The sequence below is a fragment of the Chaetodon trifascialis genome, chromosome 19 (assembly GCF_039877785.1).
Source record: "Chaetodon trifascialis isolate fChaTrf1 chromosome 19, fChaTrf1.hap1, whole genome shotgun sequence".
Classification (NCBI taxonomy): domain Eukaryota; kingdom Metazoa; phylum Chordata; class Actinopteri; order Chaetodontiformes; family Chaetodontidae; genus Chaetodon; species Chaetodon trifascialis.
Window position 1 is genome coordinate 21,704,722 of NC_092074.1, and position 12,711 is coordinate 21,717,432.

The 12,711-nt window shown below is 44.4% G+C and overlaps 1 protein-coding gene across 2 annotated transcripts in view; it reads left to right on the plus strand.

Moving 5' to 3' along the window:
- Window positions 1-2,158: 2,158 nt before the first annotated feature.
- Window positions 2,159-12,711, plus strand: part of xrn2 (5'-3' exoribonuclease 2) — a 30,176-nt gene continuing 19,623 nt past the window's right edge. For both annotated transcript variants that reach the window (XM_070987338.1, XM_070987339.1), the window contains exons 1-18: window positions 2,159-2,373; window positions 3,038-3,165; window positions 3,707-3,818; window positions 4,092-4,203; window positions 4,604-4,662; window positions 4,884-4,973; window positions 5,197-5,269; window positions 5,450-5,500; window positions 5,617-5,774; window positions 6,131-6,205; window positions 6,404-6,537; window positions 7,064-7,121; window positions 7,228-7,335; window positions 7,567-7,611; window positions 8,012-8,155; window positions 8,987-9,031; window positions 9,907-10,001; window positions 11,842-11,977. In XM_070987338.1, the coding sequence (XP_070843439.1) occupies window positions 2,299-2,373; window positions 3,038-3,165; window positions 3,707-3,818; window positions 4,092-4,203; window positions 4,604-4,662; window positions 4,884-4,973; window positions 5,197-5,269; window positions 5,450-5,500; window positions 5,617-5,774; window positions 6,131-6,205; window positions 6,404-6,537; window positions 7,064-7,121; window positions 7,228-7,335; window positions 7,567-7,611; window positions 8,012-8,155; window positions 8,987-9,031; window positions 9,907-10,001; window positions 11,842-11,977 (1,698 nt within the window). In that variant the 5' untranslated portion in view covers window positions 2,159-2,298. The remainder of the gene's footprint in view (window positions 2,374-3,037; window positions 3,166-3,706; window positions 3,819-4,091; window positions 4,204-4,603; window positions 4,663-4,883; window positions 4,974-5,196; window positions 5,270-5,449; window positions 5,501-5,616; window positions 5,775-6,130; window positions 6,206-6,403; window positions 6,538-7,063; window positions 7,122-7,227; window positions 7,336-7,566; window positions 7,612-8,011; window positions 8,156-8,986; window positions 9,032-9,906; window positions 10,002-11,841; window positions 11,978-12,711) is intronic.

Consider the following 12,711-nt stretch of genomic DNA (forward strand, 5'->3'; position numbering starts at 1 on the left):
CACACAGCTGCCTGCAGGCTTCATCCTGGTTGTAATGGTGATGCTCCACCAGGTGAGGGCGCTCTCCCTCTTTAAGTCTTGTGCATGCGGGAGGAAATCAAGTCAGGAAGAATCAGCTCACACACAGACAGAAAATGATTCAACTGCGTGCTTTGATTTGGTTTCTTCCTGTTTGAAGGCAGAAAACGTTTCACTGCATTCAGCTGCTGCGCGGAAACACACATACCGACTCCTGGCATGTCCACAATGAACATTTAGGCTGAAATACTGCTCTAAGCTCCTGTTGGCAAAATTAATTTTCCAGTTTTTAATAACAAGGTGTTTATGGATATTAGTCTGCAGCAAACCAAAGCCCCGAATCAGCGTGAATTTCCACCTGATTTCGGTGAATGCATCATCTCCAGCCACCAAAATGTACTTTCGTGTCACATTCCTGAGCTGTGACGCCTCCGTCTGAGTGGGAGGTTTGTGTTGGAGCTCTCACATCAGGGATTTGCATCAGATTTTCCTTCATTTCCTCTGTTTCTCTCCACAAACACTGAAATGATGGCTTCATCCTATTACCTGCAACTCCAGCGTAAATGTTTATGGAAATGGCCTGTCGGAGCAGGCCAAGTGTTTTCCATCAGCAGCTCTTTGCAGTAATAATACTGCAGTGTTGATGTCAGACCCACCCTGCCTGAAGAGGGGAGGCTAATGGCCCTTTCCTCCCTCCATGCATGAACCGCAGAGATGAGGAGGGGGAAAAAATCTAATTCACCTTAAATGTGGTGCTGCAGGGTTGGGAAGCGAGAGGGCATCTGTTCAGAGAGTCCCCATTAAAGGAGCATTATGTAACATCAGACTGTGGATGATGGAGATTCAACCACAATACAATTACAGGGAATATGGACACGAGTCTGCAGGGCTCACACATTCACACACCGGCTTTAATTTGGTGGTTAGTTGCTCTGTACAACTTGTAGTCTTTAACAAAAACAACAGGGATAATTATTACTGTTATTAAGAATTTGCTATTGTTTTGAACTTTTAACTGAAATGAAAAATTCAAACTAATCAGCAGAATAAATGTTTCTGCAAACCGCAGAATTTTCATTTCTCTACACTCAAACTTAACATTTCATTATGCTTCGGTTTTATGTTGTGAAAAGACTCATTTTTGGTTTAGGCACCAAAATCACCTGGTTAGAGTTAAGAAAAAAAATCATGTTTTGGCTGGTTTTGTTGCCATAAACTTCTCCCTGAAGGTCTTTGTCCAGTAATATGAAAAACGTCAGTTTCATAATTGTGGAAACGTTGATGTGATGTGTGTGAATATTTAACATTTCTGTGGGTTGCAGAAATTAAACAATCTTGGCATTTTATTCTGGTGACTGGTCTTTCTTATTCATGATGTCCAAGTAATCTGTTTCCTTTTGCTTTCACTAAATTTGGTTATATTTATGTGTATTTTCTTGAAGCAATTCTATATATTTTTTCATCTAAATTTGGGACATGGGCCTGTTCTATAATATCTTGACATCTCCTGTCACATGTTTCGCTTGTGTTTTTTTCCAGTTTGAATTAGCACCAAATCTTTTGATAATACATGGTAAATATTACTCTATTAAATATCAAATTCTGTTGGTTTTGACATAAATTTGGTAGCAATCATGATATTGTACATGTTATTTTGAATCCCTGAAAACAGTGATGGACAACAAATGTAATAATGATGACAAAGCAAAAATCTATGAGATAGCATAAAGGGTTAGACCAAATGTATTGTCCATACTGTTATTTTGTTCACACATCTATTTCTTGTCTGTCTGTCTGTCTGTCTGTCTGTCTGTCTGTCTGTCTGTCTGTCTGTCCTCCCTCTGTGCAGGGACCATATCAAAAACATAAATGAATCAAATTAACATTGAAATGTAATGAATAGGCTACATCAAAATAAACAAGCAGAAATTTATGTCGTAATTTTAGACAAAATGAGACGCGTTTGAGATGCTTTTCTGCTCGGATGTAACGCGACAGTCTCGAGAATGAATACGGAGTCTTGATTAACAAAAGCCGTCAGCTGCCTGCAGTGCCGTTTGTGGCCATTGATGTCGCTGTAGGCCCAAGGGCATTTCCGGAATGCTACGGGAAAAGTCGACATGAACCGGAATGAGTACCCAATGGTCATTACCAGCAGCATGTAACCGAAGTGTTGGATTCATCCATAACAAATTCAGTGTTTTAATTGAGCTATTTTAACTGTTTCGTACGGGTTCATATTTTTATAAACTACCAAATAAGCGCATCTCTTTATCGGAGATGGGAGTCCCGGCGTTTTTCCGTTGGCTGAGCCGAAAATATTCGTCAATCATTGTGCATTGTGTTGAGGAGAAGGTAAGTGAGTAGCATGTTAGCTAGCAACCGAGTCAGTCTGCCTGTCGCGTGAACGTTAGCGGGACGGTTTTTAACGTTCCGTAACCTCCTAAATACACACCGTTTACCGTGTCCGGAAGATTAAGAATGTTCTCTGCCTCCGACGCTGTGTCGTCGATGCATTTTTGTGTCGTGAAAGTTTCGGTTTGGCAGACGTTAGCTAGCACTAACAGCACGGCGGAAGTTTGTGGCCTTCGTAGTGAGACTGTAAACAAAACGGCGCGGTTTGTTTGTCCTCAACTTCAGACCACCAACAGAAACGTCCTACTGAGGACACTCAATGTAACATTAGCACTATGAACCATAATCAACCTTTAATCATTAATGACGACGTTAAAAGACACTGACTGAGTTTCTGTAAGCGTTGTGCTCTGAGTGGGGATGACTTGAAATGTTTGGAGGCTTTCACTCCTCAGCTGATTTTACAAATAGCGACACACTTTTTAGAAATGAAACCGCAGAAGTTCACGTGTGATGGAGCCGATGTACCTTTTCTCTTAGCAGCTGTCACGTGTTGAATGAGCGGGCCCGTTGTTTCGGCCTCCTCTGCCAAACGGTTTTCTACGGAAAGCCTGCGGTGTCTTCAAACGAAACGATTTACTTCTCTTCTGTTTTGTCTTCACAGGCCAAAGAATGTAATGGAGTCCGCATTCCTGTTGACACAACCAAACCAAACCCCAACGAGGTGGAGTTCGACAACTTGTACTTGGACATGAACGGGATCATTCACCCGTGTACACATCCTGAAGACAAGTAGGAGCCCTCTCTGTGCACTTTAGACCTTTACGACTTAGTTTGTGTAGTTTACCATCACGACTGGTTCTGTTTGCAGTGTGTTTTAGCCCTAACTGTTAATGTTTGTGTTGCTTCTGCTGACCAAAAAGCTAAATGCATGCCTTCTTATTGGAAAACTGTGTTTGAGGAACTGATTATTTTAGGTGTTTTCTTTGTAAAGTTGCAGCTCATGTTTTGAAATTTGCACTGTTGGTTGGAAAGAAAAGGAAACAACCAACCAAGTAAAATGAATTTTGTAAATTTTGCTTCTATGCTCAAACCTGGGTGTGTGATTGTGGCAGCCGAATCGAGCCACAGTTGCTAAACTTTCAATTTTTGAGTGTTGACTGTGGGGTTTCCTTCTACTTAGAGCTTGTTTTCTTAAACTAAACAAGGACACTCTAATTTCAGTTTGGTATATTACATCCTCTCATATAAGACTGCACAGATAATGGATTAAAAAAAAGTCCAGCCCACATACCCTCTGCGTACTTCATACTCCTCACTCTGCTTTCCACAGACCTGCTCCCAAAAACGAAGATGAGATGATGGTCGCCATTTTCGAGTACATCGACCGCCTGTTCAACATTGTGCGGCCCAGGAGAGTCCTCTACATGGCCATCGATGGAGTGGTGAGTAACTTTCAGTCAGAGCGAAGATCGCACCAGTTTGGGAGCTGATTGAAATATCTGCTCATATCAGTTTTAACTTATCAGTCAGTTATTGTTTCGTGTGAGGAAGTTTGACCACAGCATTTGCTTTATTGCTTATTCTCCTACCTGATAGGATTCTCATTCATCTGTTCTGTTCAACACAATCAGGCTTAATAGAGGCAGGAAAGTAGCTTCGAGTACCAACCTGAAAGGCTGCACGTTAGAAATGACACCCTGTTTCACTACGACCAGGCTCCACGGGCCAAAATGAACCAGCAGCGCTCTCGGCGGTTCCGTGCCTCCAAAGAAGGAGTGGAGTTGGTGGAGGAGAAGAACCGAATGAGGGAGGAGATCATCCAGAGAGGTGTGTGATGTTTTTAGATGCCCGCTCTGCCGGATAGAAAGTTGTAGACTTCATGCAGAATTACAGAGACGGATCCAGGCTTTAGAAACACACCTAGTGTACTTTCACATGAGGACTGAGGCTTTTAAAAAAGAGCGTTGTTATGTGATGTCACCTGCTGCACGGTTGTATTTCGTGTATCTGAAGTGTCGTTCACACTCGTCTGATTGAGGAAGCACTCAAACCGGGACAGCAGCTTAAAACATTCACTGACTGAATGAGTTAATCTGGCAGCTCACTCTGGATGAGTAACCGAGTCCTCCGTGATTTACGGCTGTAGTCGTGTGTTTCGCTGTTTGTGCAGTTTTGTGTCTTTCATTGTTCACCCTTCATGCTCAGCGTAACCTTACGTCCTCTACAGGAGGTTATCTTCCACCTGAGCAGATCAAAGAGAGGTTTGACAGCAACTGCATCACTCCAGTAAGTGGGACAAAGTACTGCATTCAGGCTTTCTTTAAAAAGTAAAATCAGAGGTTTAGCTGATATTTATTTTGCTCTAACTTAATGCTGGATAGCTTGCCTTCTTTCATGGCCACATGTTAGTCTTTTATATTTATTTTTTCTATATTAATTTTTTTGTGTGTGTTTGTTTTATGATACAAACCTGGCTCACTCTTGGATTTGACTGCTTCTGTCTCCAGGGGACAGAGTTCATGGACAACCTGGCGAAGTGTCTTCGATACTACGTCGCAGACAGACTCAGCAATGATCCGGGATGGAGGAACATCACAGTACGTGTAACTTTGCTGCTCAGGCTTTCAAATGCAGCCAGAAATGTTAGAAGCAAATTCACATTTTACAGCTTAAACAGATTTATTGACAAAATATTTAAACAACGTTAGAATGAATTTTCCTGTTTTACTTTGTTGTTTTAGCCTCCAGCTCTTGTCAGTTGACATGATATTGACCTTGTTCACAGTCAGTGACCTTTGACCTTCACTTCTGGTTCTCCAGGTCTTCCTCTCTGATGCCAGTGTTCCTGGGGAGGGTGAACACAAGATTATGGACTACATCAGGAGACAGAGAGGTACAGCTGCCATGACAGACGCACACAATCGAACAGACAAGACAAAAAAACGTTCACGAAATCACAAGAAAAATGTGCTGAAAGTGCAGAAAAGTGCAGAATTCCATCAGACTGAATCTTCTGATCACACAAACGGCGTCAGACGTGTTGTTGACTTGTGTTTGTGATCCGCTTTGACAGCTCAACCCAACCACGACCCCAACACACACCACTGCCTGTGTGGAGCCGACGGTAAGCCTTTAAATCCACCGTCTGAGATGAAGAAGAAGCGCAATGAAGTACACGTTTCACGATTTCCAGCTTGTTGAGATAAAACCTTTTCTGTTTCCGCGGTGACCGATGATCAGCTGACCTGATCATGCTGGGCCTGGCCACCCACGAGCCGAACTTCACCATCATCAGAGAGGAGTTTAAACCCAACAAGCCCCGCCCCTGCGCGCTCTGCGGACAGATGGGTCACGAAATCAAAGACTGTCAGGGGACGGCCAGAGAGAAACAGGGAGAGGTGAGCTCTGCTCGTGCTCCTGCACTTTCTTGTATGGAATGTTTTTGTTAGTGTTTTATAATAACAATCTTTGCTTAAAGGCCAGAACTAAAGGGGAAAAATGCTTTTTTTATCGTGAAGTTCAGTTAAAAAGACAAGCTGTGAAGCAAGTAGGCAGGAAAAAACAAATGTCAATCAGAAAAATTCAACATGTGCTGTGAAACAATATAGAAATTTTAGCCTTCCTGCCGTCCTGTGATGCAGATTTTAAAAAGCTGACTGTGACTCTGGAGTATGATGAATGTCAGGCCGGTGCCTTCCTGTCTGGCTTTCTGTTAATCTGATGTGAATTGTGCATTTCTTCTCCTTTCTTTCAGCATGATGAGTTTGCAGATTCGATGCCAGTGTCTGAACAGGAGTTCATATTTATCAGGCTCTGTGTGCTGCGGGAGGTACGATGTTCATGGTGTTCATTGCTTCTTCTTCATTGCAGCTCCACACTCTGTTTAATTCATGCTTTTCTGATTTTCAGTTGGGAGTGGTGCTTGTCAGACATTTTTTATTTCACATTTTAATTGTTATTAGAGCAACCTTAGAAATGAAATCACGTACCAGATGACCCGCGTTAACGCTTCCCTCCGTCTTTTCAGTACCTCGGCAGAGAGCTGACCATGGCCAGCCTGCCGTTTCCCTTCGACTTTGAGAGGAGCGTAGACGACTGGGTCTTCATGTGTTTCTTTGTTGGAAATGATTTCCTACCACACCTGCCGTCCTTAGAAATCAGGTGAGCTTCAGGACAGCTTGTCGTGGTGAAAGCTGCTTTGAGCATTAGAAACGGTTCAGAGGTATAATAAACAAACATACAGGGTTTCTTTCTTTACACTTCCTTCCTGCCAGCTCCTTCATGGCAGCACGAGTCCAGAAATGGGCGAGACTCAGTCTTTCTTGAAGCGTCACAAAAAACAGGGTTAATTGCAGGACGGTTGTATTGTGTCGCTTTAGATGCGCAGGTGTTGAAGACAGCCTGATGTCACTCCAGCGCTGATCAGACTGAAAGCTGGTGGAGTCGCTCAGACTTCTTTTGTTCAGTTTAAATACTCCTCTGTGGCCTTTTTTATTTCCATAAGCATAAACAGAGCTCCGAATGTTGTTTGGTTACCTGCCAGAGTGGCTGATAGGGCAGCCAAATCTCCTGCTGCTGTCAAGGACAAACCAGTGTGTGATGTCGGTTCAGTGTCCTCTCCCGATTCTCATTTAAATCCACGCCGATTGACTCGTCCTTAATTATTCACTGCTATCGTTTCTTTCAGAGAGGGAGCAATAGATCGACTGGTCAACATCTACAAAGACGTTGTGCACAAAACTGGAGTGAGTGTCCTCATAAATATGTACCGCTCAGTGTTTCCAGTTTGGGTTGCTTTTCTCTGGAGCAGCTCTGTCTCTCTGGAGTAACCGGGCCTGTGCTCGCCTGCAGGGCTACCTGACGGAGAACGGCTACGTCAACCTGGAGCGAGTTGAGATGATCATGCAGGCGGTGGGCGTGGCCGAGGACAACATCTTCAAGAAACGCAAAGAGGACGACGTAAGGTTTCTGCAGTTTCGCACACAGTGGACACGAGAGTTGTAAAAGACGCCTTTGAGTGCAGTCTCAGTACGTTTCTGACGGGAGCCAAAATGTGTCTGAAACTTAAGCTCCTATTTATGGTTATGATTAAAATCATAATGAGCAAGAAACTGCTGTTTGATTACACTGTTCTGGCAGTGATTTGTTGCTTTCTCTCACTGACAAGTCTTCACATTTTCTTCCTTTTAGGAAGCTTTCAAGAGAAGAATGAAAGAGAAAAAAAAGAGGATGAAGGTGAGTAAAGGAGGTGGATGGTAATCTATAACTGAAAATTTGAGCAATAAAATTCAATTTATTATAACTGCACAGAGTGCTGCAGAGTACTGAGACAACAAGATGCAGTTTAGCATCTAATCAGAAGTACAAAAGCAGTAAAGTGCAGAGTACTGCACATATGTATACAGTGTGGACAGTATTATTATTTAGTGTAGTATTTTCTTTGGTGCTCAAACATTGTGCATGCTCATGCTTCATGCTCATGAACATTAGACCTGAATGCATTTTCAGTTTCCACACCCTCAGTTTGTGTGTGATCTGCTGATAAGCTCTATAGAAATATAATTGACAAAGAGAAGGCACTGGTGAAGCTAAAGTCATGGCTGACTGTCTCATTTTCCCCTCTGTGTGGTGGCAGATGGAGCAGCGGGGCCCCGCCTACCTGACCACGGGCCAGTTCGCCCCTCAGGCTCTGGGGAGGAGAGACCGACCCGAGGCCGTCCAGAACGCTCGGCACCAGGCCTACGACATGAGGATGCAGTCCAGGCAGCAACACAACATGGTACCACACGTTTCTGTGTGCGCATGAGTGAAGGTGTCGGTTACGGTTCTGGGGTGTGTGGGTGTGTGTGGGTGTGTGTGGGTGGTCTACAGGGAGCAGGAAGGACCTGCAGGAGTGTCCCGCATAGAGTATGACAGGAATGATGGAGGGGTCATCCCAGGACGTCCCATTTGACTATGTGGACGGTTTATACCACGGTTACTTCCCAAAGATGACAAAATTAAGACCATTAATCTATACTTTTATGCACTTTGCAATCAAAATCTCAAGGTTTTTTTTTCAAGCCATAACTCCTTTTCCATGCTAACACCTGAGGGTTTGACTAATGCCTGGAACAGTCAGCACCATCCTGCATGGCTCTTATGCAACGCAGCCTTCACTGGTCCGTTAAATAGGACGAACCTTGGGTATGACTTCGAGCAGGAGGTGTTTCCAGTCTGCTCCTCTCACAGAGTGTCTGTGTATTAACTGCTCAGTCTGTTTTGTTTCTTCTGTGTGTGTGCTGATCTCGTCTTTTTGATTGAATTCTCCTGGTGTTAACTCCCTGTGCCTCCTCTGTTTACTCTCATTCCCTCGAATTTGGTTCTTTTAAAAGCAGGATCAATTTGTCGACCCTGGATGAAGTTATCGTGAACAACCCTGCGCTCTTCTTTTGAATATTCAACTGACAGCTAGAATTTAAAACCACAGTCTAAACGTGACGGCAGTATTTGATGTGTGTGTCTGCGCTTCAGTCACACGCTGTGATGTTTTCACGTCGCTCGTCCTCAGATCCGGTCAGGAAGGTGGAACAGGTGACGTGCACTCATCAATGTTTTTCTTCTTCTGCAGGATGCTGCTCAGTCCCTGAAGGCCATGATGAGGAACGGCGGCAATGTGAGTTCTTGGTGAAAATGTCTCCCAATAGTAATCTGAAAGTTCTTGATCAGTGTGTTCAAAAGTAAAAGCGTTTCGAGTCGATCGCCTCCGTGAAAACGTCTCTGAACTGGCCGTCAGTCATTTTGAGACCGATGAGTTGGATTGCGGCTGAACCGCAGTCTGTTTGAATGCCGTCTCTTTGTTCACTTCATGGTCGTGTTTCTATTTAACGCTTCTGTTAAGCTGTTAAATTTCCTGCCCGTGTGCTGCGTTAAATGTATCGACCAACAATAGCCGGCCGTTCATTAGCACATGAATGAAAAGCGCACAAAGCTTCAGAGAAAAAGGAAGGCTAAGGAGCCGTGCTCATGTTTATTCTTCTTCTTTCTTTCCATCAGCTTCCTTGAAATGTAGAAAACCATATCCATACATAAAGCAGCTGTACCAGACAGCAGCGCAGGTAGCTCAGAGCAGTCAAAGGATTTTTTCTCCGTCTGATTGTTTTGATGATGTAGCAGCAGACACCACTGGAAAACCCATTTCTAATGTCATGATTAACATACTGTACTGCAATATTTAGCCTTTGATCTCTATCTATACGGCAGAAGTGTGTGTATAAAATGCGGAGTTGCATGTTAAAGAAGACAGTCACACAAATAGAAATGTTTAGAGCAGAAATTATTTGTTGATCAATCAATGGACAGAAAAATAATGAAAAATGAGAAAAATAATTATGTTAAATAATCAGTTGTGAGTATTTCCTGCTGGATAAACTGGACTTTATAGGACTTCCCAGGTTATGTTTGTTGTGACCCTTGGCGCTCTGATGAAGCTTTGGGTTTCTTCTGATCTCTTTCTTTTGTTCCGTCCTGGGTTTTTGTCGCCCCGCGCAGCCGTCTGCAGGGCCCAGCGACAGCTCAGACAGCAGGGGGGTGAAGAGGAAAGCTGAGGACAGCGACAGCGAGCCGGAGCCTGAGGACAACGTCAGGTAAACCCGGGTGGAGGGGGTGGCATGGAGGAGGGAGGGTTTTAGTGTTTCACTCCTGTGACGTTGGTGGACTCTCAATGGACTGCTTTTAAAAAAGACATCGACTTTGCTCCACACATTCTCCATTCCAGTCGAAACCTGGTGCCTATGTTATCCACAATGCATCATGACTGTCGAATGTCGGGTCAGAAGTTTGTGTGTGGTTTGTGTCATGCTGGTCGTGGCTAATGTCTGGAGCGTCTCGCCTGCAGCAGAGATGCAGAGCAGCTACAGAGGACATCCTCGTGTCAGACGAGTCGATAAAAACAGTTTTTAGTCGTTTTCAAACAACAAAAGGAGACTAAAGTCTCACCACCACACAGCTGCTTCGAAGGCCTCGGCTGCACACGGTTCACCTGCCCGAAACATCCTCTCCTCGGAGCGCTGCCTCTGACCAGAGACCAATCAGATCAGAGCAGCAGGTTGCTTTAGCTCCTGATTGGCTGCCTGCTCTACACACAGCGGTAACACAGTTAAGGGCTCCACTGTCACCACGTGGTGACTGACAGCAGCTTTTTCGAACATCTACAAAGAAAATGAAGCTAAAAAGAAAAATTGAGCAGTTATTGTAGTAGTATTCAGAATTTGCCGTCTGTTGTCGCACAGCGCAATGAGTAATTAATAGTGCAAACAGGTAGAATAATAAAAGAGACTATTGTTGAGTGGTACAGACTAATTCTTGGTATTTGGGGTGCGTTTAATCGAAGTGTGCAGACAGTCTTTACAGACCAGCTTCAGTCGACAAAGATGCTGTTAACAAACACGACCAGGGAGATGTGCTCATTAATGCCACAGTGCTGCAGCACAAGCTGTTTAACTCTCTGCCACCTCCCCAACTCACACACACACACACACACACACACACACACACACACACACACACACACACTCACACTCACACTCACACTCACACACACACTCACACTCACACTCACACTCACTCACACACACTCACCCCTCTGCTGAACAGCTCCCACCTCCTTCTGCACGTGATTAATATGGAAAGCAGGAATATTCGAGTAAATTCCTCTGTGACGCACTCCTCAAAGCTGCTAAATCCATCGGGCTAAATTGGTATTCATGGAGGCTTTCCTCTCAGGAGCCGGCGCTCCCCGCAGGCTGCTCCGAGGATCCACGACACAGATGCCGGACGGCCTTGATTATGTGTGCAGAACGGCATCGCCGCCCCAAGTCTGCCAAGAAGTCAAAGCCATTAAACTATTCCAGCAGCAGCAAGGAAGTTAATGCAGGTTTTTTTTTTTAGATGAACAGAGTGGCATCCTCAAAACTACTGATTTTGATAAGCAAATGTATCGTTTGGGTACGTTTACACTGCAAACAGCCAACCTGAACAGTCACTTTCACTTGTTCAACAGTCCAGTAAATTCACGTTTCAAGGTCAGAAACCGTATATGTAATAAAAAGATGTAATGTTTAAGCCTCGGCGGCCAGAGAGTTGATCGATATCATGATGCTTCATAAACAGAGCTGCACAGGCTGGATGTGTGGGGCAGCCATGTTGGAAGTGTCAGTGGGAGTTGAGAATGAAAGCGTTGGGTCATAGTTTTGTGGTCAGCTGGTTGTTTCCACATGTGTTTTCTGAGAAAATCACTGGATCCCTGACCTGCAGATGTTTGGGAATTGGGCTGATTTCCCACCACACACACACACACGTACTTGTCAGGTCCTGACGCCTGGAAGATGGGTCGCTCCAACCTAGCTAGCGACGTTTGAGGGCTGCATTGTCGCACCTGTGCGTTACCGATTGGGCATCAGTAAAATACAACTGTGTGTGTCGCAGGCTGTGGGAGGACGGCTGGAAGCAGAGATACTACAAGACCAAATTTGACGTGGATGAAACGGACGACGACTTCAGGCGGAGGGTGGTGAAGTCGTACGTGGAGGGCCTCTGCTGGGTGCTGCGCTACTATTATCAGGTAACACTGACGTCACTCTGTGGCTTCATTTACTTTCATTCATACTGTGAAAAATCATAAAATCTATCTGCATTTTCTTATATCACTCAAACCCAAACCCACCAGACTCCATTGACAGAAACGGCAATTTTAGCATCGTAATTTGCACACAATTCAAACCCAACAGAACCGAAGTAAAACTCAGCAGAAGTCTTACAGATGTGTTTTGAGCATACACATCTGGCCCCCGCAGCAGCTGTGCTTCAGCATCGATTGCAGCGATGATGGCTCGTTCCCCCCCAGGGCCGATCTGAATTACGCTGCATTGACTGGGACTGTTTAATTGTGCTATTTTACAATCATTGTATAGTGAATGTAAGTTGTTGTTTGTTGCTGATGAAGCCGTTTGGATCTCCAAGTGGCTGTGAGGTCTTAAAATGTGTGGAAAAGGTCTTAAACTTAACTTCCTGTATATGTATAAACCAGGACTAGTGTGACAGACTTTTAATTGGCTTCCTTTGAACTGTCCTAATGATTGTGGTGACCCCTCCCCTTTCATCCTGCTTCCCAATCAGACCGCCTCTGCTGAGTAACTTCAGCTGTGTTCAATAAAACCAATCAGTTTGGTTTGAGTTACAGATTGAAGTTCTGCAGAGCTCGCAGAGTAACTCTGTGCAGATGAGGAGTCCGAGCGAACTTTAAAAGCCGTTTCATAGGACAGAGCTCGTCTCCTCGCAGTTCTGCACGCTCAGTCT